This window comes from Mirounga leonina, unplaced genomic scaffold (assembly GCF_011800145.1).
Source record: "Mirounga leonina isolate KUSES-001 unplaced genomic scaffold, KU_Mleo_1.0 Mir_366, whole genome shotgun sequence".
Taxonomy (NCBI): domain Eukaryota; kingdom Metazoa; phylum Chordata; class Mammalia; order Carnivora; family Phocidae; genus Mirounga; species Mirounga leonina.
In genome coordinates, this window is record NW_023270709.1 from 5,618,174 (window position 1) to 5,645,472 (window position 27,299).

Genomic DNA, 27,299 nt, shown 5'->3' on the forward strand with positions numbered 1-27,299 from the left:
TTAGGTGCAAAACTGAGGTCTATGCACAAACCAGAACAGCTAGCACTTCAGCTTTCTATCCATGGATCCCCCCAACTCCCGACATCTTCTGAACCTTTATTTTCCCCTCTGCAAACATAGGCTAATTTGATTTACAAACATCCTTTCCCCTTGGTTAAAACACTAAAAAACTTTTAAAGATCATGGAAATAGTATGGTTAATAGATAATGTTGGATCCAATGGTCTGAGTATCTTCACTGTTACAAAACTCACCAGGGGGCACCTGGGTGGCTCAGTTCGTTGAGCGACTGCCTTCAGCTTGGGTCGTGATCCCGGGGTGCTGGGATCGAGCCCTGTGTCGGGCTCCCTGCTCAGTGGGGAGTCTGCTTCTCCCTCTGCCTCTGCAAACTGCACCTCCCCCCCGCCCCCGGCTCATGCTCTCTCTGGCTCTGTCTCTCAAATAAATAAATAAAATTAAAAAAAAAAAAATCAACCTCATCAGGAATCAACTATAGTAGCCACACTTGCTCATCATGGAAATTGTCCAAGAAGAAAACGGCTGTTAGAATGTTTATATAAATTAAATTTTTTTTTTCTGTAATGTGGCCCAAACCTAACGGCTAATACATGAAACAGATGTTTAAAGAAGCTGCAGCAACTGCAATTATGACCTGAGTGGTGGTGTTTTTTTTTTTTTTTATGACAATAAACTGTAGAGCCCGAGGTCTACAGAACTGACTGTAATCTACAGAGGTTAACTTCATTATTCTAAACAGAATTAAATTAACCTGTCCAGGGCTATTGATATGTTGTCTCGGTTACACACATCACCAGCCTATTAACAACACCGTCAAGCTGCCTCAGCACAAAGTCTGTGTCTCTGGGACAAAAAGCCCCAGCTCTGCGCTGGAAGGACCAGCAGATGACTTGCCATCTCTCTAGGCATCAGACGGAAAGCTGGGACGGGCTCGAGTCCTTGCGCGCGGCTGCACAGGAGTACGAGGGGAGTGCCAGTCGAGCAGACCCTGAGCACCAAGGAAGTGACTGTTAAAAGCATTTCCTCTCCCTGTCCCTCCTCCCAAGCTCTCTGACCCTCTGGATTCACAGGTTAAATTATATTCAGAGGATTAGAAAAATGTCAAAACAAAACCAAGCGGGGCTGACAGAGTTTGACCAGCCGGCTGCCCCTACTCCGCCCTGCAGCCCCCGTCCCCTCTCCTCCGCGTTTCCACGGATCCCCGTCAGGTCACAGCCTCCCCCGCGATGCAGCGAGGGGTCTGACAGACCTGGCAGAATCCCGGTCTTCTTTCTTTTTGTTGGGCTTCCTCTGTGCCTCAGTTTCTCAGCTGGTAAGTGGGACAATGCCCCGCTCATGGAGCACTGTTACAAGGACCAAAGGGAGCAGATGAAGCCCCGCATGGCCCTGGAGTCATGCAGACCCTCTGGTCTCTGTTCCTGCTGAGGGGTTGTGCTGGGGCCCAGGTGGAGGGAGGGGACTTGGGGGTTCAGGCTGTGGGGAAGCCAGGGTCCCCTATCCCAACCCCCTCTTCCCACTCAACCCCCCCCCCCCCACTGGGACATTTTCAAGCCTTTCACACCGAAAAGGAAAAAAAGAAATGTTATTTTTAGATACATTTTATGAATAACTTTTGTTATGAATATGGCTGGTAACCACTGTGTATGTTATTAAAGATACAAAATGTTGGGGGAAAAAAAAAAAGGCGCCCCTCCTGGCCAGTGCTCTGGCTGACCAAGACGGTCCCGGCCTCCCCGCCCCCAGCTGCAGAAGGGACGGTGTCCTTGCAGACACCCAGGAGTCATGACCTCTACATACTGAGCGATCCAGGTGAGAGGCCAAACCCTGCTTCTCCAGCACAGCACAGAGCAAGGAGCGGACAGCGCTAGATCGCTCAAGGCTCAGAGATGCAGGGCAAACACAGGGACGGTAATTTGCATTTGTTTGGATGGTGGGGTGAGATTAACTGGCTTCACTTTTATACTTGTGTGCACTGCTATCGCGTTCCTGGTGAACCTGGGAAACATCAGTTATAGCAATGGGAAAGAAGACAGAAGTGGGGGAGAGAAGAAGGGAGGAGGAGCAGGAGGAGCAAGAGGAGGAGGAGGAGGGGGAGGAGGAGGAGCAGCAGGAGGAGCAGGAGGAACAGGAGGAGGAGGAGCAAGAGGAGAAGGAGCAGGAGGAGTAGGGGGAGGACAGGAGGAGGAGGAAGAGGAGCAGGAGGAGGAGGAGCAGGAGGAGGAGGAGCAGGAGGAGTAGGGGGAAGAGCAGGAGGAGGAAGGGGAGGAGGAGGAGCCTCAGCGGCCCCGGAGCCATTATCAAAAGCACACACTAAGAGCTCCGGGCCGTGGCCAGGAGGCCTGGAGGCCCGGAGGCCAGGCTCAGAAATGGAGAAAGCACCTGCTGTCTCCTCCGCAGAGCCCCTCCCCCGTCAGGTAGGGATTTGGACGAGACGGCGCTCTGCCATTAGAACAAGTGCTTCAGGTGCAAGCAGATGAGACCGCCTAGAGGGATCTTATCATAGTCACCTCAGATAGCTCACTCTTTGAAATCTGCCCCAAATTTTGGCAAGTGACCCGGCAGCGCTGACCTCGGTAACTGCCTCTCCAGGCACGTGGCTGCAGCTGGCCCGGAGCCCGGAGGAGGGGGAGTCGGCTGCCAGCGGGGTTAGCAGCCGGGTGCCCAGCCTCCGAGTCACCACTCGCTAGTGCTGGGACTCTGGGCAAGTGACCTAACCCTGGGGACATGGAGGTGGCCGGATACACTGACCTGCTCCTCACCTGGTTCTGACCAGGCTGACAAGACGGAGAGGGCGGGAGAAGGCAGAATGCAGGCTGGATTGTGAGAAGGGCCAGGCGAAGCCCCTGCTGGGCCTGATGGGGGGACTCATCCTCCCTTCCCGGCAACGCGGGGCCAGGCAGGCTTCTCCGGGGGTGCTGCCCACATAGGGCCTGATGCATGAGGACAGAGGACAGCCACTCCCTGCATGGGCCTTGTTCCTTCCACCTGGAGGGACATCGGCAGTGGGCGGCAGTGCTCCCCAACACTCAGGCTGTCTGTGCCCCGCTTCCCCATACGTCAAACAGGGATGATGTGATGATTGACCTCATTGAGGCTCTGGCGAGAAGCAAATGCGGGGTGTTACCCAGGAAGACCTGGGGTGGGGACAGCCCTGCGGAGGGGGACGTTCGGTGCCTTCCGAGAGCCTAATGCAGGCTGCGGAGTCTTCGAGGGGCAGGTAGAGGTGAGACAGGGTCTCAGAGCACCTTCACCTCAGAAGGTCTGGGGGATCTAGCTAGAAGGCCCGGGAGGCTGCTGAGGGATTTCTGAGCAGGTGGTGTGTGTGGGGGGGGGGCAGCGAGATGGAGACAAGGCAGGTAGACAAGTTAAGGGACAGGGATTGGTAGGTGGGCGAGGTGAGGTGATGGGAAGAAGATCCCAAGCAGAAAAAAGCAGCCTCCGAAAGTTGGAAGTGGCCAATTCCGATGACCTGCCTTCCCCCAGCACTGGCGTCGACGTGTTTGACAGCGGGGAGTGAGCAGAGGTCCAAGGCAGATGTGAACCGTGTGTCCCCAGCAGCGAGTGCTGTGACAACCCTCCCGAGTGGGGCTGAGGTCACATGTGTCAGCCACCTCCCCGCGCAGCCTGCTGCGGGGACAGCAGCAAAACTCATAAGCAAAGAAAGGAAAAAAAAGATTTAATACCACTTCCCCAAAATAGGAGAAAAATGAATCAGTATAATTAGGATTGAGAAAACAAGCTTTTCCCAGACAATATTTTAACCGGAAAGAAATGGCATGTGGTGATTTCATTAGGGAAATGCCAGAAACAGATTATCCTGTAGGACTTAAGAGCATTAAGCTGCTAATGAATGGGGCCTGGAGAAGTTTGGGAAGGTGGCCTGGACATCGCGAAATGAGCAAACATGGCCCCCAAAGGGGAAAAGAATTCAGTACTCATTCTTCTCTACAGGGACACTGGTGTCTTTGTGAGCTCCCCCTACGCCCTTCTGCTTCTGCTGGACTTCCTGGGTTCAGGTCCCGGCTCAACTACTTACTAGCTGTGTGATCTTCGGCAAGACACCTGCCCTCTCTGTGCCTCAGCTTCCTCATCTGCAATTCAGGATAATTATGGTACCTCTCCCATAGGACTGTTGTGAAAAAGTTGATGTACGTAAAGCACTTAGTATTAAATATTAAGTTCGTATTTGCCAATCATTTGGAAAAGTGACTGACATCTAAGCACCATGTGAATGTCATCCTATTCTCATGGTCACGGGTGTAGGAACCACAGGTGCCCCTTTGCAAAGCATCAGCACTCGGTACTCGTTGTGTAAAGCAGACCTGGCTCATGGTCTTTTTTCCAGTAAAGCTGGGCTCCAGGCTTCCCGAGCCCGTCTGCCTGTGTGGGAGGGCCAGGCAGAGCAAGCCAGCCCCACAGGTGGAGGCAGCCGAGCCTTGCTGTCCCCATCTCCCAGGTCATGGGTCCAGGCCATGCTGGTCAAGCAGTAGCATCCGGGGAACGTCTATGGACTGTGAACCCTAGATCTGAAGCAGGAGTCTAATGAAAAGCCTGTGAACCCTAGATCTGAAGCAGGAGTCTAATGAAAAGCCTGTGAACCCTAGATCTGAAGCAGGAGTCTAATGAAAAGCCTGTCTAGGAACCACGGAATAGACGATTCCAGGAGCCCTTCCTGGCCAGTGTGATTCAGATTTCCCGCATGTTCCTTCCCCGTTGTGAATGGAGACGTGACGCGTACATTCTCGTACCTCGCTTAGGTCTCTGCTCACCTGTGACCTTGGAGCCAGGCTCCCCCCAAGCGTCTGACTGGGATCCTTCACCCCCCCATCTCTCCACTCTGTGAATTTTTCTGACAGCACGCCTCCCTCCTGATGGATTGTACATTTCATTGTTCAATGTATGCCTTCCCTTGCTTGCCTGTAAGCTGCACGGAAAAGGCAAGGCTTTGCCTGCTTCCTTCTCTGTTCTAGAACAGTGCCCGGTACACTGCGGGCATTTAGTAAGTATCTGTTGGACAGAATTTCAGATCGTGGTGGGGGCTGCGGGGTGTACATATTCTCTCTTGGGCGGGGCCCGAAGAGTATTTTCCTGGGAAATTTATAATAACAGTATCATTGGGTTGTTGCCGTGGGTCAGAGCCCGGGGTTGGTTTTATTGGGACTTTCAAAGGGTCTGTGCACCATGTACATCAGAATCTCTGCTACTGCTTATTAACAATGCAATTTCTCAGAACTTATTCCAAATCTACTAGATCAGAATTTCTGCGTACAAGGGAGGGAACCGGGGATGTGGATTTTAACAACTTCCTGGTGATACCGACGGATCCCCAGCCTGAAAGGCCTGATCTAGCTTGTGGCGATGCTCCTGATACACACACATTCTATGGATCCGACCCCCGAAATGAGTAATACACTATCTGTTAACTAACCTGAATGTAAATAAAACTCTAAAAAAAAAATTAAACGGCTCTGAACTACTCTACAAAAAGACTTCACTTTCCTATTTCTTCAGATGCCCAACAGATAGGTCATGACAGAGACAGACAGTGGCATCTCTGAAGTTCATACGTGGGAAGAGAGAGGCAGTGCGGACCAGTGCCACCCCAAGCCAGGGCTCTGCGGGTGTATAAACCGGGCTGGTAGGCACGGCTGTGTACCAGACTCGGGCTGGACCCCTCCCAAACATTCCCAGATGACTGGGTGCATATTAGGCTCATGCCTCACTTCTGGGTCTGGACAGGACAGTGTGTTAGACTTGGCCAGGAAAGAATCCAACACCTAGAAGGTGGAGAGAATTTCAATTCCCGTACATTCCTGGTCCAGCTGCAGACCAACCATTATGGAAACTTAAACCAGGAAGGCAGCTGCTTGGTAAGACCGTGGTGACTTCGTCCAGGCCACGTGGTGCCTCTCCCGATCGGGGTGGGGCTGCGGGGCTGAAGTGAGCACTACTCACCGGGCATCACACCTTTGATGTCACTCTCGGGGTTCATGCAGTTCTTCTGCGTGAAGTGCAGGATCAGCTTCTTTGCAGCCTCAAACTGCTGGGTAGCCATCAGCCACCGCAGGGACTCGGGGAATATCCTTCAAAGACACAAAGGGAATGGGTGAATGTCTTCGGTTCTGCAGGGCATCAAGAAACACAGCCCCGGGACGCCTGGGTGGCTCAGTCGGGTAAGCATCTGCCTTCGGCTCAGGTCATGATCCCAGGGTCCTGGGATCAAGCCCCGCATCGGGCTCCCTGCTCGGCGGGAAGCCTGCTTCTCCCTCTGCCTGACGCTCCCCCAGCTTGTGCTCTCTGACAAATAAATAAATTAAATCATTAAAAAAACCCCACAAAAACAAACAAAAAAACCCACAGCCTCTGTCCTGGGCCTGCAAGCTTCACAGGTGGGTGGCATTCACTTCCCACCCATGTGAAGTAATGGCCAGTGAATGCTCAGGATGCTCATGAGCCGAACCAGAGAAGCTAAACTGAGGGCTGGGGAAGGGGTCTAAATTTTTTTTGAGAAAATCTAAAAATGATGACTTTCAAAACGCGGCATATAGGAACAACAATCCTATCATTTGTGTCAAGAAATCAGTGTAAACTTTTCACTAACTATGGATTTCTACAGCAGGTTTAAGCAGTCTGTTGAAGGGCTGCTTTTGTTATATTTTGTCACAAAAACCAAATAGTAGTAGAATGATTTTAAGTTTAAAAAAAAATGCCCGATGTGAGCAACCAGCCAGTTATCTTCAGTTTTCGAACATGCGAAGGCTTTCACAGGACTTACCTATAGAATTACTTTCATCTTGCTGCTAACTGCATGCCACCTCCCTCTGAAGTGACACCACGTAACACAGCAGGTTGCAAGTTTTATTAGCCAACAGATTCCTTGATTGTGTTTAGGATGAGCCCTTGTAAGAAGTCCCAATTTAAAAAAAAAAAACTAGTGTTTTACCATCAGTGCATTTGGTAAGTTTACTTTTTTTTTTTATTCTTATGTTAATCCCCATACATTACATCATTAGTTCTAGATGAAGTGTTCCATGATTCATTGTTTATGCATAACACCCAGTGCTCCATGCCGAATGTGCCCTCCTCAATACCCACCACCAGGCTAACCCATCCTCCCACCCCCCTCCCCTCTAGAACCCTGTTTGTTTTTCAGAGTCCATCGTCTCTCATGGTTCGTCTACCCCTCTGATTTCCCCCCCCTTCATTCTTCCCCTCCTGCTACCTTCTTCTTCTTTTTTTTCTTAACATATATTGCATTATTTGTTTCAGAGGTACAGATCTGAGATTCAACAGTCTTGCACAATTCACAGCGCTTACCAGAGCACATACCCTCCCCAGTGTCTATCACCCAGTCACCCCATCCCTCCCACCCCACCCCCCACTCCAGCAACCCTCAGTTTGATTCCTGAGATTAAGAATTCCTCATATCAGTGAGATCATATGATACATGTCTTTCTCAACATAATACCCTCCAGTTCCATCCACGTCGTTGCAAATGGCAAGATCTCATTCCTTTTGATGGCTGCATAATATTCCATTGTATATATATACCACATCTTCTTTATCCAGTCATCTGTCGATGGACATCTTGGCTCTTTCCACAGTTTGGCTATTGTGGACATTGCTGCTATAAACATCGGGGTGCACGTACCCCTTCGGATCCCTACTTTTGTATCTTTGGGGTAAATAGCCAGTAGTGCAATTGCTGGATCATATGGTAGCTCTATTTTCAACTTTTTGAGGAACCTCCATACAGTTTTCCAGAGTGGCTGCACCAGCTTGCATTCCCACCAACTAGTAAGTTTACTTTTATGACAGTACTTACAAGTCAGTCAAAGAGAACAGGGTGCTTGCTTGGAGCAGGGGTTAGCTCACTTCTCCTGGACAATATCTGTAAATATTCTAGGTTTTGCGGACCTGCGAGGTCTCTGTGGTTAACTCCTCAACTCTGCCATGTGTCCGAACAGCCACGGACAACTCGTGCAAGAACAGGTGTGGTTGTGTTCCCTTCAAACTTTCCTATAGAAGAGGGGCCACCCCTAACAGGGAGGAAAGTAAAAGCTGGAAATCAGGCCCCCCCCCGGCACCCGCCCCAGTCATCACCGCATTTTATTTCGGTTATATAATATCAAGGAGTCATGACTGGTGTGGCTAAGAAGTTAGCATTGCAACTACCCCCCAGCAGCCCTGCAAGCTCTGGAGAGCCTCTAATTAAAGTAATCCAGAAGCTGGCTTGTAAATCTTCGTTTGTTCATGCGGGATCCCATACGCAACAATGAAATCAAGCTTATTTTCCGTGTCGTACTTTCTCTAAGCTGTCTGATCAAGTTCCTGAGCACTGAGAAGTGGGTTCTGCTGCTCCTCTGATTATAGATTTTAGGTCCTGGTTTGGGTAGATAGAGCCCTGCAGGCACGGGCCACTCTGAGCAGCCAGGCCCCCGGTGGGTGACGGCAGGGGCCTTCTGTGGGGATCAGAGGCGCTTCTATAAACAATGCTGGGGAGGCTGGATAGAGGGCCTCAGGCCAGCCCAGAAGCATCCCCAATTTCCAGATGCCCCACAGGACAGCCCACACCGTGGCAGGCCACCTGCCGTGGCCCTTGACTACTGGGCCCAGTGAGGCTCCTCATGGCTGTGGCCTGAATACTGGCCCCGGGATCCGCCTGGACTTCGGGGTGCCTCTCGGCAGGGGGCCCTATAGCCAACACCAGTTGCCGAGCTGCCGCCTTCTTCAGCCGGGCATGTTCACAGGTGGTCCAAATATGCTCAGCCACTTTGGGAGAATCCTTTTTAAAAGGCATCTCAGAAAACCAGCTCATATATTCCTCTGACAGCACAAGATGTTTTGCAGGTGGTCTCTGAAGTGTAAAATATGGTCTAGAACACGAGAAAGTTTGGGGTCCTTTTAACAAAGTAATTTAAAGTAATTTACATCAAATGTTTATGGAACAAACTCCACAGCAGGGAACAGAATTTGAAAATCAAGACCATAAAGGTGCTCGATGCAGGAAGAGCAAGGCCCAGAGCCCAGGAGTCAGCGGGGGAGAGGGGGAGCTCAGTTCCCCCCCTCCACCCCTGGGGGGGAGGGATCCCCAGGCACCTGGGGCTACAGGCACAGAGCAAGTAAACAAGCAAGGAACGTCATCCACCACCAGAACAGGGGGTTTCATGTCCCCCAGCAAGCGGAGGTCCTCTTCCTCCATTTACCCTAAAGCTTTGCCGGCAGGGTGGGGCTAGGTGGGGAGAACCCTCATGAGATGCTCTGAACAGTTCTGATGCCTGAATGGGAGGTGAGTGACAGCTCTAGGAAACTACAAAGTGATGTCTAGTTGATGTCACTTTGTCTTCAAGGGAAAGCCCTGCACTATGCATAAAAAGCTAACGTTTTTGTTATTGAAATCCCATCAGTCTAGGCATTAAATCCCACTAGGACCCACAGAGCCCTGGCCCTTCAGGAGAAGAGGCTCCTCTTCCCAGGTTTCAGAGCCACAGACGGAGACCAGGGTCCCATGGGGAAGGCATCATGTGTGATCTGGTGGCCCATGGCTCTCGGGTCTCAGGGATGCTGCCCTACTCCTGACGGCCCTGTCACCCTCTATCACTCATTTTTCTCACCCCCAAATCATGCCTAAAGACAACAGACTTCGGATAACTAAAAATCGGTAAGAAAAAATAAATGCCCTTATGAGAAATGACAACGAGCAAGTTTCTTCCTAGAGAATCTTTGAGAATGGCAAAGCTTGTAAAAGAGGGCTCAAGGACAGCACCATTTGCAAAGGCATGCCATGATCTTAGGATTTAAGAAGTGGGTGTGGGTCTCTTTTGGAGCTCAAACATTCTGTCACCAAATTCTTTTTTTCTAATATGTGTTGATGCATCCCACATGGATACATCCCTGACCTCAACCTAAGAGTCCTCCAACGTAGGAGGAGATCTCTATACATAAATAAGTAGACACACAACTAAAGTAAGTAAACACACACACGATTTACCAGTGATTTGGATAGAAGTCTATACGGTATGGGACACAACTGGGGCCAAGAACCAGAGTGCGCAGTTGTAGGAAAGGGGTGCCGGGGAAGACTTTGGAGGGTGGTGGTATGCTTGGGCTTCTCGGGAGATGGGTAGGTGCAGCATGTGGTGGGGTGTGTGTGGAGACAGGACCCCGAGAAGAGGCGCAGGGCCATGAAACAGCATGTGTCTGGGGGGCCGCAAGCTGGTAAAACGGGAATGCTGGGTGTGAGCTGAGAAGAGATGAGGAGAGGCAGAGAGGCAGGGCCCAGGTAGTGGGGGCTCCTGAGCACCACGGAGTCTAATGAGTGGTAGCCATCCAACCAGAAGGAACTGCAATGAAGACAGCGCTCTCCCAGAAGATTTGGACATGAGAACAAGGGCCGACTCCCATTAGCCACCCAGCCCTGCTTCCGGTGGCCAAGAGCATCGCAAACGGCCTTCCCTAGGACTGGATTTACAACCACCAGGCACTCTTCCGCATGTTTCCCACGTACTGAATACTTTCAAGCTTGTGAGGGGGTAGTGATATTATTCCCATTTCACAGATGAGAACACTCAGGCACAGAACGTTCAAGTACATCGTGTAGATTCCAGAGCCGTTAAGTGGCAGAGCTTAACTGAACCCAGGCAGTCTGCCTCAGGAGCCCACATCCTTAACCTCGGTGGATGTGGCAAAGAAACCTCACACGCCCAGATGGCGCTCAGGTGACAGAAGCTCGGGACGTACTGTTCTAGTGATGCTTCCTTGGGTGTTCCAGAATGCCACAAGCCCAGAGGATGCTTGCACGGAATGATGAAGTTTTATGAGGCCCACCACACACTTAAAAGTTTACTACAAAGCCATAAAGAACTCGCTGGACTATCGGCCTAGGAGAAAGCCCAGAGATGGCTTTCTAGTTTGGAAAATGGGCCGTGTGGCCATATTATGGGAGCTTAATGAAATCTCTTCTGACAAGTACATAATGTAATAACACCACGCAAATTAAAAAGCCAGCCAACAGCCCAGGACCTAGGAGGAATGTAGCAGAACCTTAGAGAAATCGATCATTTTCAACAAAAATAAAAGAGCACGGTGGGCAGCAGGAGGCTGCGTCTGCCTGGTGCACCCTCCCGGGCAGATGGTAAGAAAGTGCCCTTGAGGGTGACTTCTGCAACCACGCCAGGTACCTGGGCGTAAAAGCCACAGTGGCTTCTCTGGGAGGTAGTTCTGCAATGGCCTCTGCCTGTGGCTCTGGGAAAAGGAAGCGTCCACGGGGCCAATGGCTTGTCTCAGCCCACAGGAGCTGAGCAAGACATTTCGAAAGCTGGAAGGATTTAGTTCTTTCAAGCTTGCTATGTGGTAGTATTATTATCCCTCTTGCTCAGATGGGGAAACCGAGGCAAAGAAAGTACAAGTATCTGGCCCAGATGACACAGCTCTCAAGTGGCAGAGCCGGATGTGAACCCATGACTAGAGAGATGTTCAGGCTGGGATTGCTCCAAGTCAGGTGGTTCCATGAGCCCCAGGGCTTCTGCCGGAAGGATGTGGGCAAGCCCCACTCTAGCTGCTCTGGTCCTAAGCCCCACACAGCAAGCGAGTGTGGAGGAGGGAGGGCGGACGAGGGGCAGTGCCGGGCAGACGCCTCGTCTCTCCCCTGCTGAGGATCACAGGGCTGACGGGCCTCTCGGCCCGAGGCAGACGATGGATTGTTCTGAGGCCTTCTCCAAACTATGTTTGGGATGGTTAGAAGGTCCATGATCCCGTAGTCACAATTCCAGAATCCCAAAGATTCTGAAATCCAAAAACCTCGCTGCTTAACTCGCTTGGCAAGGAGACGGGCGCTGGCCTGACCTCGCCGGAGGCAGAACCAGACCGAACGGATGCGAGCATTTTGAGTCTTCAGGCACTGCTCCTCCTGAGCGCACATACATTTCACTGCAGAAGCATCGAGTATCTGACGCTGAGTAGCTGAAGACGGACGGGGCTCGGACACTTCAGAATCTGGGACGGGCGATGGTGGAGCTGCACGCGGACCATGCAGGTGGCGTCTGTCGAGCACCTGCCTGGAGTGGGCTGGGCGGGCGGCGCTCTGTCCGCTCAGCCGATGGTCTCGGTCAGAGGTGAGCCACCCTCCGCACTGCGCTACGGCTGGGGACGCTGGATCAAAGCCTTCGGCTACGGAATTAATTTTTCACTAAGCAAATCACAGATCAATCCATTCTCTACTTAAAAATGAAAATAGGGGCGTCTGGGTGGCTCAGCCTGTTAAGCGTCTGACTCTTGGTTTCGGCTCAGGTTGGGATCTCGCGGTCGTGGGATGGAGCCCCGCGTCAGGCTCTGTGCTCAGTGCAGAGTCTGCTTCAGCTTCTTTCTCTCTCCCCCTCTGCCCCTCCTTGCTCTCTCTCAAATAAATAAATAAAATCTTAAAAAATAATATAGTGCAGCCCTCCTGGACCCCTTGCCCCAATCCTGGTGCCCTACATGGCCCTCGTCCTCCCTGCTAGGGGTGAACACCTGCCTGGTGGGGGCGAATCCTTCCAATCACACTCTGGGCACTTGTACGCTTACATATCTCGGTGCTTCTTCTGCTATATCACACCGCCCCCACTTTCAGTGAAAAATGCCAGTTTCACCCTCAAAATTTCCCTTCCTTCCAGACTGGCACATGTTTGCCCACAGGTGGCCCAAAGACCATCACTCACAAATATGTGCACAGTGGTTTCTATCTTGAGGTCCTGGATCAAACCCACACTAACTTCCTACTTGTGACCTGGGGCCACCTGACACAAGGCCGACCCAACCTCAGAACAACGTGAGCAACATCATTTTCCAGCATGAACTTGGAACATCATAAAACCATCAACCTATCGGTCACTTACCCCGTGGCCTCAACTATTCTACAAAAAGCCAAGGACCAGCAATCACGTGAAAAGGGCCTCTGACTCAATCACATGGAGCTTTCGGAGGCCATCCCCCGGAAGGCAGACTGAGGTTCCCACTCAGACACCCGTGCTCTAGGTTTGAAAGCCCCAGGGCAGACAGGAATGGGGAGAGGCCGTTCGGAGCCGAGGGGCACAATCTCGATCGGTGGTACAGTTCACACACCACGAAGGCTCACACTACTGGAATGTGCCTGATGCCATATGCAAACCCTCTAAAGACCCACCAAGAAGAGGCAAAGTTATAAAAATGAACTTCAGAGTCAGAGTGAGGTCTCTGACTCAACCCAGCCCCTCCAGGCAAAGCGCATGGACTGAGCCCCTACCATGCCTCCTGGGGTTGGGGGAGGGTACAGTGGCACGGTCAGACCTGGACCTTGGTCTTTAGACCTCTAGACCAGTATTATTTTCTTCACGTCAATGCTATGTTTATAGCATTGCTTAAAAAGCAGGAAAGTCTATTTTAGAAAGATGCCCACCAAATAGCTACACTGAAGTGCTAACTCTTGATGAGTTATATGGAAGATTTATTTACATGGAATCGTTTTCCCAGTGGTATCACGTAAACGATGTTACTATGTCAAAGCTGATAAATTTTCCATGTTCTCCTAATTGCTACCACTAAATGGTTGTTCTTCAAATTGTGTGTCTGCGTGCCATTCAGACAAGGAGAACCCTATCTGCTTCTCCTCTCTCGCACCCCCTGGTTCGCCCCATGCTTTTCAGACCCCAGTCCTCTAGATGTAATAGTAATGTGTTGTTTCTGATGCACTTGCCTGTCTTTGTCTTCATTTCTGCCTCTTCTGTTATTTGGCTAAGTCTTAAGCCCATCTGATTTCCATTCACGGATCTGTTTCACACCTAGCATCACTCGGTAGAATCAGTAATTAAAGCTCAATACTGTGATCCTTTCCTAATACTGAAGTCACTATTTTTTCCTTGACATTTAAAGATAAAACCAAGCATTCCTTCTACCCAGTTGGAGAACCAGACACCGGCAAGTCTACTATCTAGGCCGCCTTCTTGCTAATTCATTTAGCACCTGCTCAGATAAGATACCAGCTTGGCAACTCTGCATTAAAAGCATATCTATACTCTTTAACTGTCCTAGAATATTTATTCATAAAGAAAAAACAGGAAGTTAAGATTAACAGCTTATGTTCTATTAATTTTATCCTCGAGTTGTTTGTTCTCTTGAAGTATTACATTTAGAGCGATATGTGTGTGGACAGGTACGCCTTCACACTGTCAATATCCATCGTTCATGGAATCAGTGTGTACGGGGCATGATCAACCTGCCAGCAGGAAAAACATGTCAATTAACAGCTGCCTTACAGGGTAAGATCTTCCCTCCAGCAGGTCATCCAGTGTAGAGGGAAGGACATAGATGGGGTTGGCGGAGTTGGGTCATGGAAGGCTTGGTAGAAGCAAAGCTTCCCTGAGTGTGTATGTAAAAAGCATCTCAGACTATACTAAGGGCGCTTCTGATTTAAAGATGTGATTCTACCTGTTGATACTTGAAGATATTACCAAGTATCACAGTGCTACGAAATTCTGGAAAGAGTCTCAAAATTTAAAAAATGAGAGCAAAGTCTAGAATTGAATGAAATACAAGTTGGGAGAATATCTTAAGTTTCTGGTCCAAAGCTCTTACAAAAATATAGGCTTGGTTCTCATAGCTAAGCTTTCACTTGGATTTTTTTTTTTTTTTACACTTTAGTTTTGTCTGGTATACATATAAAAAAAGGTAAGTCGGTTCAATTCAGGGGATAGCAAGTGAATACGAATTAGCTCTTTTTAACAAAAATTCAAATTCATGATTTGAGTTAAACTTAGTAATTTAAATTAAATAAAATTAAATAAAAATTGGCTTTTAGGATGGCTAAACCCCAAAGTTTTCCTGAGGCAAATAACCCTTCTTGTAAATCTCTTTATAGAATATAAAATTCTTTCATAATTAAATGGCCATCCCACTTGTCACATAAACTCACAACTTTGTGTCTCTGATGTTTTCTAAAACGGTATACACCTAAATGATGTGATTCTTCCCTTATAGAAAAATTATAGAGGGAATACATCACGAGCCCCGGAATTATACATATTTTGTGACCTTGGGCAAATCACTTAACCCTCCGGACCTCAGTTTCCCCACAACTGTACAACAGTGTAGGGGGTGTGGAAGGACACCAAGGCCTTACCCCGGCACCAACGTTCTCTGCGTGGATTTATTTCATGAGGCTAATGGCAACCATTGCCTTCTTCTGAAAGGTAAAAAAGATGCTGATCATAGCCATGCACTGTACAAATATTCTAATGCTGCCTTAATTTTTTGCCAGGCAGAATGAAGTCAGTACCGAAAATGTCTTTAGAGCTAGCCTTTTAAATAAGCAGTCCAGAATATCCTACAGTTGGGATAAATTTAAAATGTTCCTCAGTTCACATTCTAAACACGAAGGCTTAAAATTCACCTAAAAATGTTCTGGAACCTTGAATGTACCTGGGTTAATTTTCTCCACGTTCTCTCTCTTCATATCCTCTTTTCCCTGATCCTTTTACTAGTTTATCCATGTAAGCAATTATCAGGCTGCAGAAAGTATAAGGCACCCAGGGCATTAAAAAAATAATGCCGTAGGGGGAATTAATTTGGTAGGCATTTTTGCAACCGATAAAAAAAAATGTATCAGAGGGGGAGACGAACCATGAGAGACGATGGACTCTGAGAAACAAACTGAGGGTTCTAGAGGGGAGGGAGGTGCGTGGATGGGTTAGCCTGGTGATGGGTATTAAGGAGGGCACGATCTGCGTGGAGCACTGGGTGTTATACGCAAACAATGAATCATGGAACACTGCATCAAAAACTAATGATGTAATGTATGGTGATTAACATAACAATAATAAAAAAAAACGTGATGTTTGAGAAACAACTGGAGGAGAGAAGTGGGCAGAAGGAACACAGGCTCTACCCTGTTGCTGCTTCTAAGTAGAATTTTATTGGCATCTCTGTACTAGCAGTTTGTCCAGGGAGTCCGGTCAACCTTCTCCCGGGAGTCAGCTTCTCCTGATCTGCTGGCTCCCATCTTGCTGATAAAGGAGCCCACGGAGGCCACAAATTCATTGACTTGTCATCGGGGGGGGGCCTGCTGGTTCTACCTGACCTTGGACCCAGCTCTGGAAAGCAGCTTCTTGCCATTAGCACACTCACCCCTCCCAACCTCAACAGAAACAGTCTCGATGGAGTGAGGTCAGCCTGATCTGTCTGGGACCCCCACTTCTTATAGCACCAGATATATGCTCGGCCTCACTCTGTTTCCATCTACGTGGACTTTTGCGAGTGAACAGTGGGGCAACCACTGAGCAGTTATCACTAGACACCAGCCTACCCGCTTTCTGTCCCCTCCACTCGCTCCAAACACACATGTGCCCATCGGCGCCCTGCATTCTGCCTGGTTTCAAGACTCCGTGATCCTCCAGCTCCCACAGGGTAGCGAGATGGAATGTCGGAGCACATCCTAGGTGTGCGGACAGTGAGGACCACGGAGCTGGTAACACTGGCCTCTAGAACAGAGGCTACATCCCCTGACAGAGGACGTGGTATTGAAGGGCCACATGTTCCCACGTTCACAGGTCTTTCTCCACTTGGACTTGGAAGCGGTTTTGTTGACCGTAGGGGTTCCTGTTACTTTTTACATAATCTCTGCAGACTCAGAAGTTAAAAATGGGGCAGCCTCTTGCCTGAGGGCTCCCTAAAATTCCATGCCATTAGCAAATCCCCAAACAGCAAGTCAGAGAACATTTTGATCTCACTTTTAATTGCTCATTCAATTGTTATGATTGAAATGTGGGCTGCCATTTTTATTTATACATTTGCCTTGGACAGGACTAACCAAATCTTCCCCCACTTAGATAATTTGCTGACAAATAGGATTTGAGTAAATTTCTTTTTTGGCTTTAAAATTCCTAGAAGTCCCCCTAAATTAACTATCTGATAACCTGTAAAAATAATTATTGCAGATTTTCAAGCTCCCAGAGGCTATATGCTTTTTATGATTCACCTCTTTCACTTTCCTTTGAGGAAAAGATTTTCTTGTGTGACTTTACTGTTGGTATAACTGAATTCAGTTTCCCTCCTGCTGTGCTGGGAGCCCTGCAGCCCTTCCTTTACCAGTAATAGAGTCTGCAGCCTGTGGTACTTTGACCGGCTTCTGAAATAAAACTGTTTTTGATGGAAGAAGGTACTATGTCCCTCACGTGTGTGTGGGCAAGAAAAAAGACTGATAATCGCTGGAATGAATACACACACACACACACACACACACAATTTTAAGGGGTCTTTTAAAATCATTTCAACAATGACAAGAGGCAAAATTAATTCACCCACTTAACACATTTTTATGGAGGCCCCATTAGGGAAGGTAGTGATTGCCCAATGATTTTAAGAAATGTTTTTGTACATGTTAGGGAAATGCTAAATAACAAGAGGAACTAGAAGAGAAGACCACCCCCCACCCCGGGTGAGAAGCCTGCTCTGTGCCCCACGCATGGAGCTCTTGGTGGGCCAGGGCCCTCCCCATCCTCCCGGCATGCTGGGTCCCACCCCCAGGGCCCAGCAGCACCACTAGCACGATGACTGAGAGGCTACTGGTCCTCATTCTGGCTCTGGGTTTTGCCTTCTGGCTTTCACGCCTCAGCTCCAGGTACCAGTTCTAGGACGACAAAACAAGCTGTTGAATAGCCCCGTGTCTCAGTTTCTCCATCTGTACTAGAGGCCTTCCTAGTACCTCCTTCAGAGGGTCACCAGGAGGATCCAAGGGGCCAAATTATTGAAAGTGCTTGGCGGCGCCTGGCTCGGAGCAAACCCTCCAGAAATGTTAAAAATGAGTATTATTCTGTCCAAAATCTTTCTGATATTTGAAAAGAGCCAATGATATTTAGGACCATTTACATATTGGAACTGTTAGTACATTTTTATGCTGGATATTTATCTAACCCGAGGCCATTTAAATGTTTTACAATGGCTTTTTTCTTGAAATTTTTAAAAATTAAAATCCCCTTTAGCACATACCTTTTTCCTAAGAGTTTTAATTGTTTTACTCCTCTACTCTGTGAGTTCCTCATGACAGCGTGCTCTAATTTCCTCTGTTTCAAGGTTTATCTTTCATTTGGGGAACTGATACTATTACTTATTCTCAGTGTTCTGTAGTGCAGCTTGATCTTTCTCTAATTTCCTCGTTATTTCCCATACGGTTTATTATTTCCTACTTATTGCCTTCCCAGATGCTTTTGATGATCACGCTGATTGCCAACAGCACTTCTTCTCTCATTAGGATGAAACTCCAGCTGTACAAAGCACAGTTAATAATTCACCATCTTCACACATTTCCAGCATGTCTGTTCTTTCTCGAAGCAGCTCAGGCAAAAATACACGTTTGGTGAGTCCAAGATGAGAATCCTCCCTAACTAGGTACCTGTCTAACGATCTTGGAGGAGAGTAAAAGAAAACTGTATCCAACGCTCTCCCGCGGGGGTGGAAGGTCGCACCGAAGGCAAAAACTCACAGAAGGATGCCCCCCACTGAACCTGCTCAGAGGACAGGACAGCGAGGGGGGAGAAACCTGTCCCTCCCATTACCCTTCAGCACAGGCTGTAACTTGAGACTCCAAAATACACATGCATCTAGGTTTATGTTCTCACAGTGCGGATAAAATTGTTAGATCCAGGACCCAGATTTTTCAGCCTTCTTTCATCCGTTCCGGGAATATCTCTGACTTCTGCTGTCTGAGACGGTAAGACAAATTTGCTCTCCGCAGTGGAATTGGATCAGACAGCCAGGCCTTGCGTGACATCTCACTGATCCTCAACAATGGCATCTGTCTCCTTTCCCTGCAGGACTGAGATACCTCTTCCTGCGAGAAGTGTGACTCCTCCACAGCTGACTCAGATCCTCTTTATGCTTCGACACCATCTTTATTTGGGGGGGGGGCTACCGGGTCCCTCAGTCCATGAGCAAGACATCTGGCCTTTATTCTGTGATGTACCCACCCCACTTCTCGAACGCGAGCGCTCGTCAGCATCCCCTGGAGGGCTTCTGAAGCCACAGACCTGCGCCCCGCTCCAGACATTCGGACCCAGGCAGTAGGCCTGGGGTGGAGCCTGAGAATTTGTGTTTCTAACACGTTCCCAGGTGCTGATGAGGCCGCTGGTCCAGGGACCACACAATGAGAAACACTGATGTTCGAAAACCAGCTTTTAGTAACTTTCTCACACTTTTGAGTATTTTGGTGAAGCTTTTTGATGCCCCGGTTTCCCCCAGCTAGAAACAGGACTAAACCCACCAACCTAATCCAAGGGTTAATGGTTACCATAGCGTCACACACAGAAGCTTGCAGCTGGTCTTGGGAAAAGCGTCCCTAACATGTTAAGACATGTTCAAATCAGGGTACATCACGGGGCCTCTGCCACAGAGGGGGCCCGGCCTGTGAACCATGTGATGTTTCTCCTCCTGGCCGAGCTGTTCCACGGGGCGGGACGGTGTCCTCTGGGTTCACGATGACCCCGCCACACCTAGCCAATGCTGCTTGAAGAAGGGTGGGTGATCTCATTGGGGACCTTCCTGAGTCGGCATCACAACGGCCCCCCAGCATGTACGGGGTCAAAGCCGACGTGCACACGCTTGTTTTTATGAATAATCGCGAGGACTCGGCAGCACGAGTTTATATTTGAAGGTGTGGTGAGGTCACGTACCAACATTTTGGAAGAGCGGCACGGACATCTTCATCTCTTGCAATTCCTGCTTCACGTTGTGCCCTGCAAACACGTGAGGCAGATACCCCGTGGGCGCCTTCTCCCCCGCCTCCTCACCCTGGGTCAGTCTCCCCTAGTCAGATCCCTCCAGAAAACCTGACGCCACCTGCTCTGTGTACCAGCTTCCTGACTGTCCACACCGCGGTTTTCTGAGACGGTCTCACTTAACGCAGACCTGCAGCCCCAAACGCACTGCCCCAGGCTGTGCCCTGCACGAGGACACTCTGTCCCCGAGCCGTGTGTCCCGGGGCAGGCTGCAGCCCGCTGACAGGGACAGCTTTTATACACTTGGTGCAATTAGAAAGCGGCAGCCTTTGCCACCACCCCTTCTCTTCTTTTAAAAGATTTTATTTATTTATTTGAGAGAGAGAATGAGAGAGAGAGCACACGAGAGGGGGGAGGGTCAGAGGGAGAAGCAGACTCCCCCCCGAGCAGGGAGCCCGATGCGGGGCTCGATCCCAGGATGCTGGGATCATGACCTGAGCCGAAGGCAGACGCTTAACGACTGAGCCACCCAGACGCCCCGCAAGCACCCCTTCTTCCGTTCTGGGCTCACCTGCCACTTAGCAGCACATCTAAGCAGAGGTTCTCTTAGATTCTCCCTTCATCTGGTGTTTTGGATACTGAATCTGCACTCTCCCCCTCCCCCAACCCCATTTGTTTTCTGTGACCCCGGAAGAAGTCCACATTTATTCTGGAAAAAGGATAGGTCAATACGAGTTCCTTCTAGATGACCCCTGAGGCTCTGCTGCCCTTTCTTACTTTCTAAGCGAAATGACTGAGCAAGCGCTTCTATCAGGCTCTGGTGTCCTGAGGGACAAAGACCGTGGGGATCTGAGCCTCGGGCGCTGGCACTGTCCGTGGAGTCACCCACTACCTCTGCCAGGATTCTCATTCAGGTGAGAACTCTTCACAGTAGCCTCTCTTCTTCTGTTCTTGCTTCCTGACAAGGTGCCTAAATTTGACTCTGCGAAGCATCCAGCATCCCAGCGAGCACATCCTTTCATCGTCTCGGGCCACTGAGCTTCTGAAGCTCTTCCTCCACCTAAGCCCCGCGGGCCAGCAGCTGGTCCCGCCTGGACCCGGGGGTCAGCAGCATCCCCAGGCAGAGCGTGCAAGGACGTTCATCTCCTCCAGAGGCTCACCCGCTGGGGCCCCAGTCACTCGCGCACCACGTCCTCCCCGGGGTCCACCTGTACTCACCACACCCCCTGTCCAACCCCGGCCGGCCCCTGGGCGCATCACACCTCGGCTGCTGCCACCTCCTCCTGACTGGCTCACTTCATTCCAGAACATTCTGTAACCCTGGAGCTGCTGTAAGGCTGCGGATTAATCATGCCTTTTTATTTCCTGCATTTTCTGAGGTTTCTGGGAGGGAAGACTGCCCCCCCGCCCCCCCATCCCCAGGTTAGCCAAGTCTTAGTGACAGCCAACAATTCAGTGTGAGCGCACCTTTCAAGGACAAACCAGCCGATCAGAGCCCACACCCCACCACCTCCTCTGTGGGCTCTTACATTCTGGCCACTGTCCACCTGCTCTAGTCACCCCAGAGCCAGGTGCCAGACAACCAGGGACAGGCCTTTGCCCCAGAGCCTGCAGAAATTACTTACATTAGCCAACCCGGGGCCTGCTTAGCCCGCGTCACCCCTTTCTTCTGGCTGAAACAGTAGGGAAGGCTCCTGACCCGTTCCCTTCCCTCCTTCTCCTTCTGCCTCCTGACCAGCTGGTGCTTCCCTGTGGGGCCCCCGGGACACGGTGTGCCCCCATCTCTTGGGGACTGTCTTCTCTTCTTGGTGGCCAGCAATCTCCTGACCCGCCGGCCTCACCCCACCCGGGGAGTATGAAACCCATACTTCCAAACAGGCTGTGTTTCCCTCAGGGCTCCCAGCTCTCCGCAGGGCCTCCTCCACTGCCCTCAAGACTCAAGATCAGACCTTCCCTCTCGCCAGCTAGTCACCCCGGGTTTCTGTGACTCTTCGAGCTCATCCCTCAGGACAGGATTGATGCTCCAGTCCCTGTGGGGCCTCCGTGCCACAGAGAGCCCTGTCCCCCCACCCCCAGGAAACATCCTGGGCCGTGGCTCTCCTGCCCTCGTGGGCCACAGTGGACCCGCCAGCACCTCTCACTGGGACTGCTCCCAAACGCACCTGGACTCAGGCTTCTCCAGGTGAGCACCCCGTCCACCGTGGGGGCGGACACCACACTGGCTCCCTCCATCCCACTCTCGGCCACCCTTCCACCAGCCCCGGCGGCAGAGAGCGAGACCTTGCTGGAGCCCCTGCCAGAGCACATTTCTCCCCTGTTTAAGCCTCCATGTGTTTTCATGGCTTTTAGAACAAACCCATCAAGGGGCGCCTGGGTGGCTCAGTCAGTTAAGCGTCTGCCTTTGGCTCAGGTCCTGATCCCAGGGTCCTGGGATTGAGTCCCGCATCGGGCTCCCTGCTCGTGGGGAGTCTGCTTCTCCCTCTGCCTGCCACTCCCCCTGCTTGTGCTCTCTATGACAAATAAATAAATAAAATCTTAAAAAAAAACCCCAAAAACAACAAACCCATGGTGCTGAAGGCCACATGTGGTCTGACCCACCTGTGTGTCAGAGCTTGTCCTTTGCACCCAAGCTCCACTGGTCGTCTTCCTCTTCCGGAGAAGCCGTGTGGAAGCCAGCTTTGGCCCTGCTCTTCTCATTTGCCTATTTTTCCACCCAGAAAGAACTTTGTGTGACTTCCTCTTTTTGATCACGTATTTAGGTGTTAGCCCTAAAGTCACTCCCTGAGAAACGCCTTTCCTGACTGCCCTAACTTGCTCCTCTCTACCCCACTGATTTATTTCATGTCTTCAGAGTGGTGGTTATTTGGAAGAATATTATTTGCTCGAGTATGGGTTTATGGTCTCTGGGCTCCCTCCCACCCCCATATACCCACTGTAATATAGATTTCAAATGATGAGAGATTTTCGCTCACATGTATGTGCAGTATCTAGAATACTTAGTAGCTAGGACAGCCTCTGGCATGAGGTAGTGGTAACTACCTTAATAAATTATTTGAATCAACTTTGTTTTCAGATTGCTCTGTTTCCTAGAGTTCCTGAGAGGCAAATTTCTCAATTTATAGTTTCAGGCCCTCAGAATGGATTCCCATGGATCTCAATTTTGGCTTTGAGTTCATCCTTGGTAAGCATTTTCTTCCATGTGAGTCTCCAGTGACTCTCTGTGGGAGGTTTCATTCTTGAGCCGGAGGGTCCAACGAGCTTCACAATTCCTCAGCCTTACAAAGTGGTTAGCATTTGGAACACAGAGCCATGGGTGGTGCAGACTTCCTGGCTCCGTGTCTTAGAGGTGGATCATTTCTGCCCACAGTCCGAGGCATCAGCCAGCTTTGGAGCCAAGTCCCTGCGGCGGGCAAAGACTTCCGAATACTGTTATTAGAACAGGACAGTTTGGAGTCCTGGCTTCATTCAAGGAGCTCAGTTACAAGTGCATAAAGGGCCTGAGACCTTAGCTCCAGCCCTTGGGACCGGTATTAAGACTCCAGCTCCCTGGGCCTCCTTCTGGTCCAGTTGCCCTGCAGGCTGCCTCTGTGTCCACTCCAGATTGAATGTTCTCCTTGGCCTGGGCCCTGGGAGTTCCCCTTTCTGGCACTGGAGCTCAGTACTGTGGGCATATTTGGTTGATGTGATACCTTATCCAGCACTGGGTGTGTGTTTGGAGGGTCCGTGTCGGTGCAGCCCACCCTGTGGACCAGAGAGGATCCCTTCTGGTCAATCTCCCTGCTTTGTCTTATCGCTCTCACGCCAAGACCCTGTGTGACGGTGACTCTGTGTTGTGCAGTTTGGTTTGTGGTCCTTGCTTCCACATCTGCTCTTGGAGGGACCCCAAAGTACCGAGTACTCTGCAGGGTCCCCTGGGCCCCCACCGTAAAGACTTGCTCAAGAAAGGAAAGCGAGAGAGTGTCAGGGCTTTGTCATCCACAGCTGGCCTCCTGGCTGGTGCTGCAGCCGCCTCCCCACTACCCAGCGGCCCCCTTCATTCTGTCAAGCTACAGAGCCTCCGGGAGCGAGGGGCTTCCTGCCTCCCACAGCAAATGGCAGGAAGGGCGGCCGGCGAGAGAAAGCCAGTGATTCTTATGGAGCTTTCAAGGCTAGAGGCAAAGGTGGGATGCGTCTCTCACCACCGATTTCTTTGGCCTGACCCCCGTTACACCCTGGCTTCTATGCAGGTGAAGAGGTGATACGATTGTAGCCACAAAGCAGCTCAGATTTATGAGCACTTGGTGTAGGTCAGACATGTGCCAAGCACCTTAGAGAATGATATAAATACAAAATGATTATGATGCTGATCCCAGCAGTTACATATTTGGGTAGAGCTGGTCTCCCCCAGACTGAGGCGCCAGAGCTGTGACCACATGGCGTCAGTGACTTGGAACGTCCGTCCATCTGTGGGTCTGCGTACACGTTTTACTTACCAAAGCACCCTGGCTGCCTTTTTCACTAGAAGATTTTGTTTTTACATTTGTGACTTTCAAAGAATTTTTTTTCTTAGGTTTTATAGTATATTTAAAGAAATGAGTGTCTTACCTGCCATTAAACCCTGACATACTTTTTAAATTTAAATAAAAAATACAATATGGTCAACAGGAACCCAGTCCTTTACCATGTGGGTCAGTCCCCCAGACCTATTCCAAAGCCTTCCCTGCCGTTTCTCCCTGGCGGGTGTCCTCCTACCTGGGGCAGGTGGGACAGCACCTGGTGGAGACTTGAAGCCTAACTCTTACAGGAGTGTGAGCCTCCAGGAGGCTGTGCCCATCCCTCCCCAGGCCTCCAGCACCCCCAGGGGCCTTCAGACAGCTCTGGGGGCCCTTGGGCGCTCTGGTGAGAGGGGCGGTGGCTGGGAGGATGCCAGACCTCACGGAGGATCCTCTAGGGCAACAATGCTCTCTCCCAGGGCCAGAGGCTCTCTCCCAGGGGCTCCAGTGGTCCGAGACAAGAGACAGAAGCTCAGGGAAGGCAGGAGATGGCACCGCGTGTGGTAAGAGTGGCCTGGGGTTCAAGGGCCAGCTGGGTGACCTCAGTTTTGCCATCTGTACAGTGGGGTGATGAAATACGAAGACCGAATAACCTACTATTTGTACAGTGTTTGCAGTTTGTGTGTGACATGAACATGGTATAAGCATTTGTTAAATAAATAAATGCCCCTGAATTCCAAAACAAGCAAGGCCCCGCTCCAGATGCAGCAAGGGAAGGAACAGGAAGGACTGCCTAGAAGACAGAAGGAAGAACTGCCCATTCCATCCTGCTTTGGGCAACGATTTCATTCTTTCCCTCCTAAGCCCCTGTTGGAGGGAGCAGGAGGTCCTGAAGTATGCACGGCTCCCACTCCTGCGGGGCTGGGGGGGGGGGTGCTGTCCAGCCCCAGCTGGCAGGCAAGGCTGCAGGAAGCGTGGGAAGGGGGGAACGGGGGGGGGGCACAGCTGGGGCAGCTGTCCCCGATGAGCGGCTCCCCGGCAGGTGGCCTCTCTTCATCCCTTACAGCTAGCTCCCTGCTGCCGCAGAGGTTCTTCTGATACAGTAACCAAGAGCTGGGCTCTGGAGGAAAATGCACCTGTTCCCTCCCTCACTGCTGTTTCTTTGTAGGACGACCTCCTACCAGGGCGGGGCCGGGGCCCAGCACCATGAAGGTAAAAGGCAGGGGCTTTCTTCCCCTCCCTGGTACTTTAGGAAAGGAAGCCCAATTAAGGAGCCTTCTCTGCTCCAGTGAACACTTAAAGCTATGACACAAACTGACTTTTCACCAGAAGGTGGGTTTCCATTAGTGACCAAGTAAAAGCCACACAGCATAGTACGTATTCTCTACGGCACAGTGGCTCGTCCTCGCGTGTGGATGGATTGTTGGCATGAGAGGGCCGGGGAGGGGCAGGGAAAGAAAGACAGGAGTTATTAAAAAAAAAAAAAGGCTGAACACTCATTTTTTTCCTAAACCTCTCTCTATCCAAGAGCAGGGTTTTTCAATCTTGGCTAAACATCAATCCTCTGGGGAGTTTTTAAAAATCTAGCTGCCCAGGTCATACCCACCAGCCCAGTGTGTTCAGTTGTTTTCTCCCTACAGCCAGGCAGCCAAAAGCCAAAGTTATACATGGTTCTCAAAGGCCTAGTGGACTCGTCAGGAGCAGGGGTGGACAAAGCTCCTGTAAAGGGCCAGAGAGTAAATATTCGGCTTTGTAGGCCAATGAGACTGCTGTACCCTCCTCAGCTCCGCCACTGTAGCATGAAAACGGCCCGAGCTGACACATACGTAAACGTGCGGGCGTGACTGTGTTCCAATAAAACTCTATTTGCCAAAACAGGTGCCGACCAGATTTGGTCCACGACTGCAGTCTCTGTCCGTCCCTAATCTAGGGGAGATAAGGGCGCTTTCCTAAATCACCCCTTGAACGTCTCCGCAGTCCCCCCTCCCAACACAAGAATCCTCCCTTTGCAAGTCTATTCATAAAAATCCTATCAAAATAACCCAGCAAGCAGGCGTCCGGCCAGACCGAGGGAGGGCAGGTTCCTGGAGCTGGGTGAGGGGTGCTCAGGGACCCCCTCCACTCTCTTCCGCCGATACGTCTGTTTCAACATTTCCCAGGATACCAGGTTTAAGAGATGAAATTTTACAAAGGAGGAAAATGCCTTCACAAAAAAAGCACAAGCTGAAACCAGCCAGGAGCTGGGGGCCGGCGGGCCCCCAGTGGTTTGCTTCCCGAGTCTCCTCCCCGGGGCGGGGGAGGGGTGCCCTTCAGAAAGCGTTTGCAGAAGCCGCAGGGGGTGAAGCCTGCGGGGAGGATACTCACGACCAATAGAGCAGCATGAGCAGGAAGGGGCAGATGATGAGGGCCTGCAGGACCTGCCAGTCTCGGCACAGGGAGGCCAGCCCGGGCATGAGGAACTGCCCCGCCATGGCCACGAAGCTCGCCACCATCGTGATCATGAACCGTTTTCCAGGGGGGCACAGCTCTATTCCTGGAACACAGAAGGGACAAGAGAGACATGAGCGCCCTGCCCCGTAGCCTGGAGGAGCCACGGGTGCACCGGGGTCAGGGAGCCTTCTCAAACAACAGAGCACTGCAGAAATCGTATTTATCCGCTGGCCGCCACGAGAGCCCCACGTTGTACGTCAATGTTGAGATCCTTGTTTTTACAGCTGGATGAGCCGAGGCCTGAACTGGGAAGGAAGAGATCGTTGCTCAAGGTCACAGAGCGAGTCAGCGGCAAAAGAACGTTGTAATTCAGAATTGCTGAGCCCAGACACTAGGAGACGCTGCTTTGTATGGGGCTGTAGTGTTTGCACCGTACAATTCTGCTTCCTCTGCTCTGGGGATGCTACTGAGCTTGCTGGAGGGTAGGATCCCTCTCCTGCCCATCTGCTGCCGTGCCTTCCCTGGGCGATGCTGTATCAGGGGACCCCCTCCACCTGGAACGTCCGTCTGCTCACTCCCGCCACCTGCACCATCCCTCCTTCTGGTCCCAACTCCCGTGCTCCTTTGGAACTGTGAGTTCCAGGCCATCTATTTGCACTGTG

At 50.7% G+C, this 27,299-nt stretch overlaps 1 protein-coding gene across 4 annotated transcripts in view; it reads right to left on the bottom strand.

Annotated features, from left to right (window-relative positions):
- The window catches only part of SLC22A23 (solute carrier family 22 member 23), a 178,524-nt gene that overhangs the window by 16,890 nt on the left and 134,335 nt on the right, over positions 1 to 27,299 (bottom strand). For all 4 annotated transcript variants that reach the window (XM_035030747.1, XM_035030750.1, XM_035030748.1 and 1 more), the window contains exons 4-5: positions 26,572 to 26,740; positions 5,973 to 6,100 (exon numbers count right to left, since the gene is read on the bottom strand). In XM_035030747.1, coding sequence (XP_034886638.1) covers positions 5,973 to 6,100; positions 26,572 to 26,740 — 297 coding nt within the window. The remainder of the gene's footprint in view (positions 1 to 5,972; positions 6,101 to 26,571; positions 26,741 to 27,299) is intronic.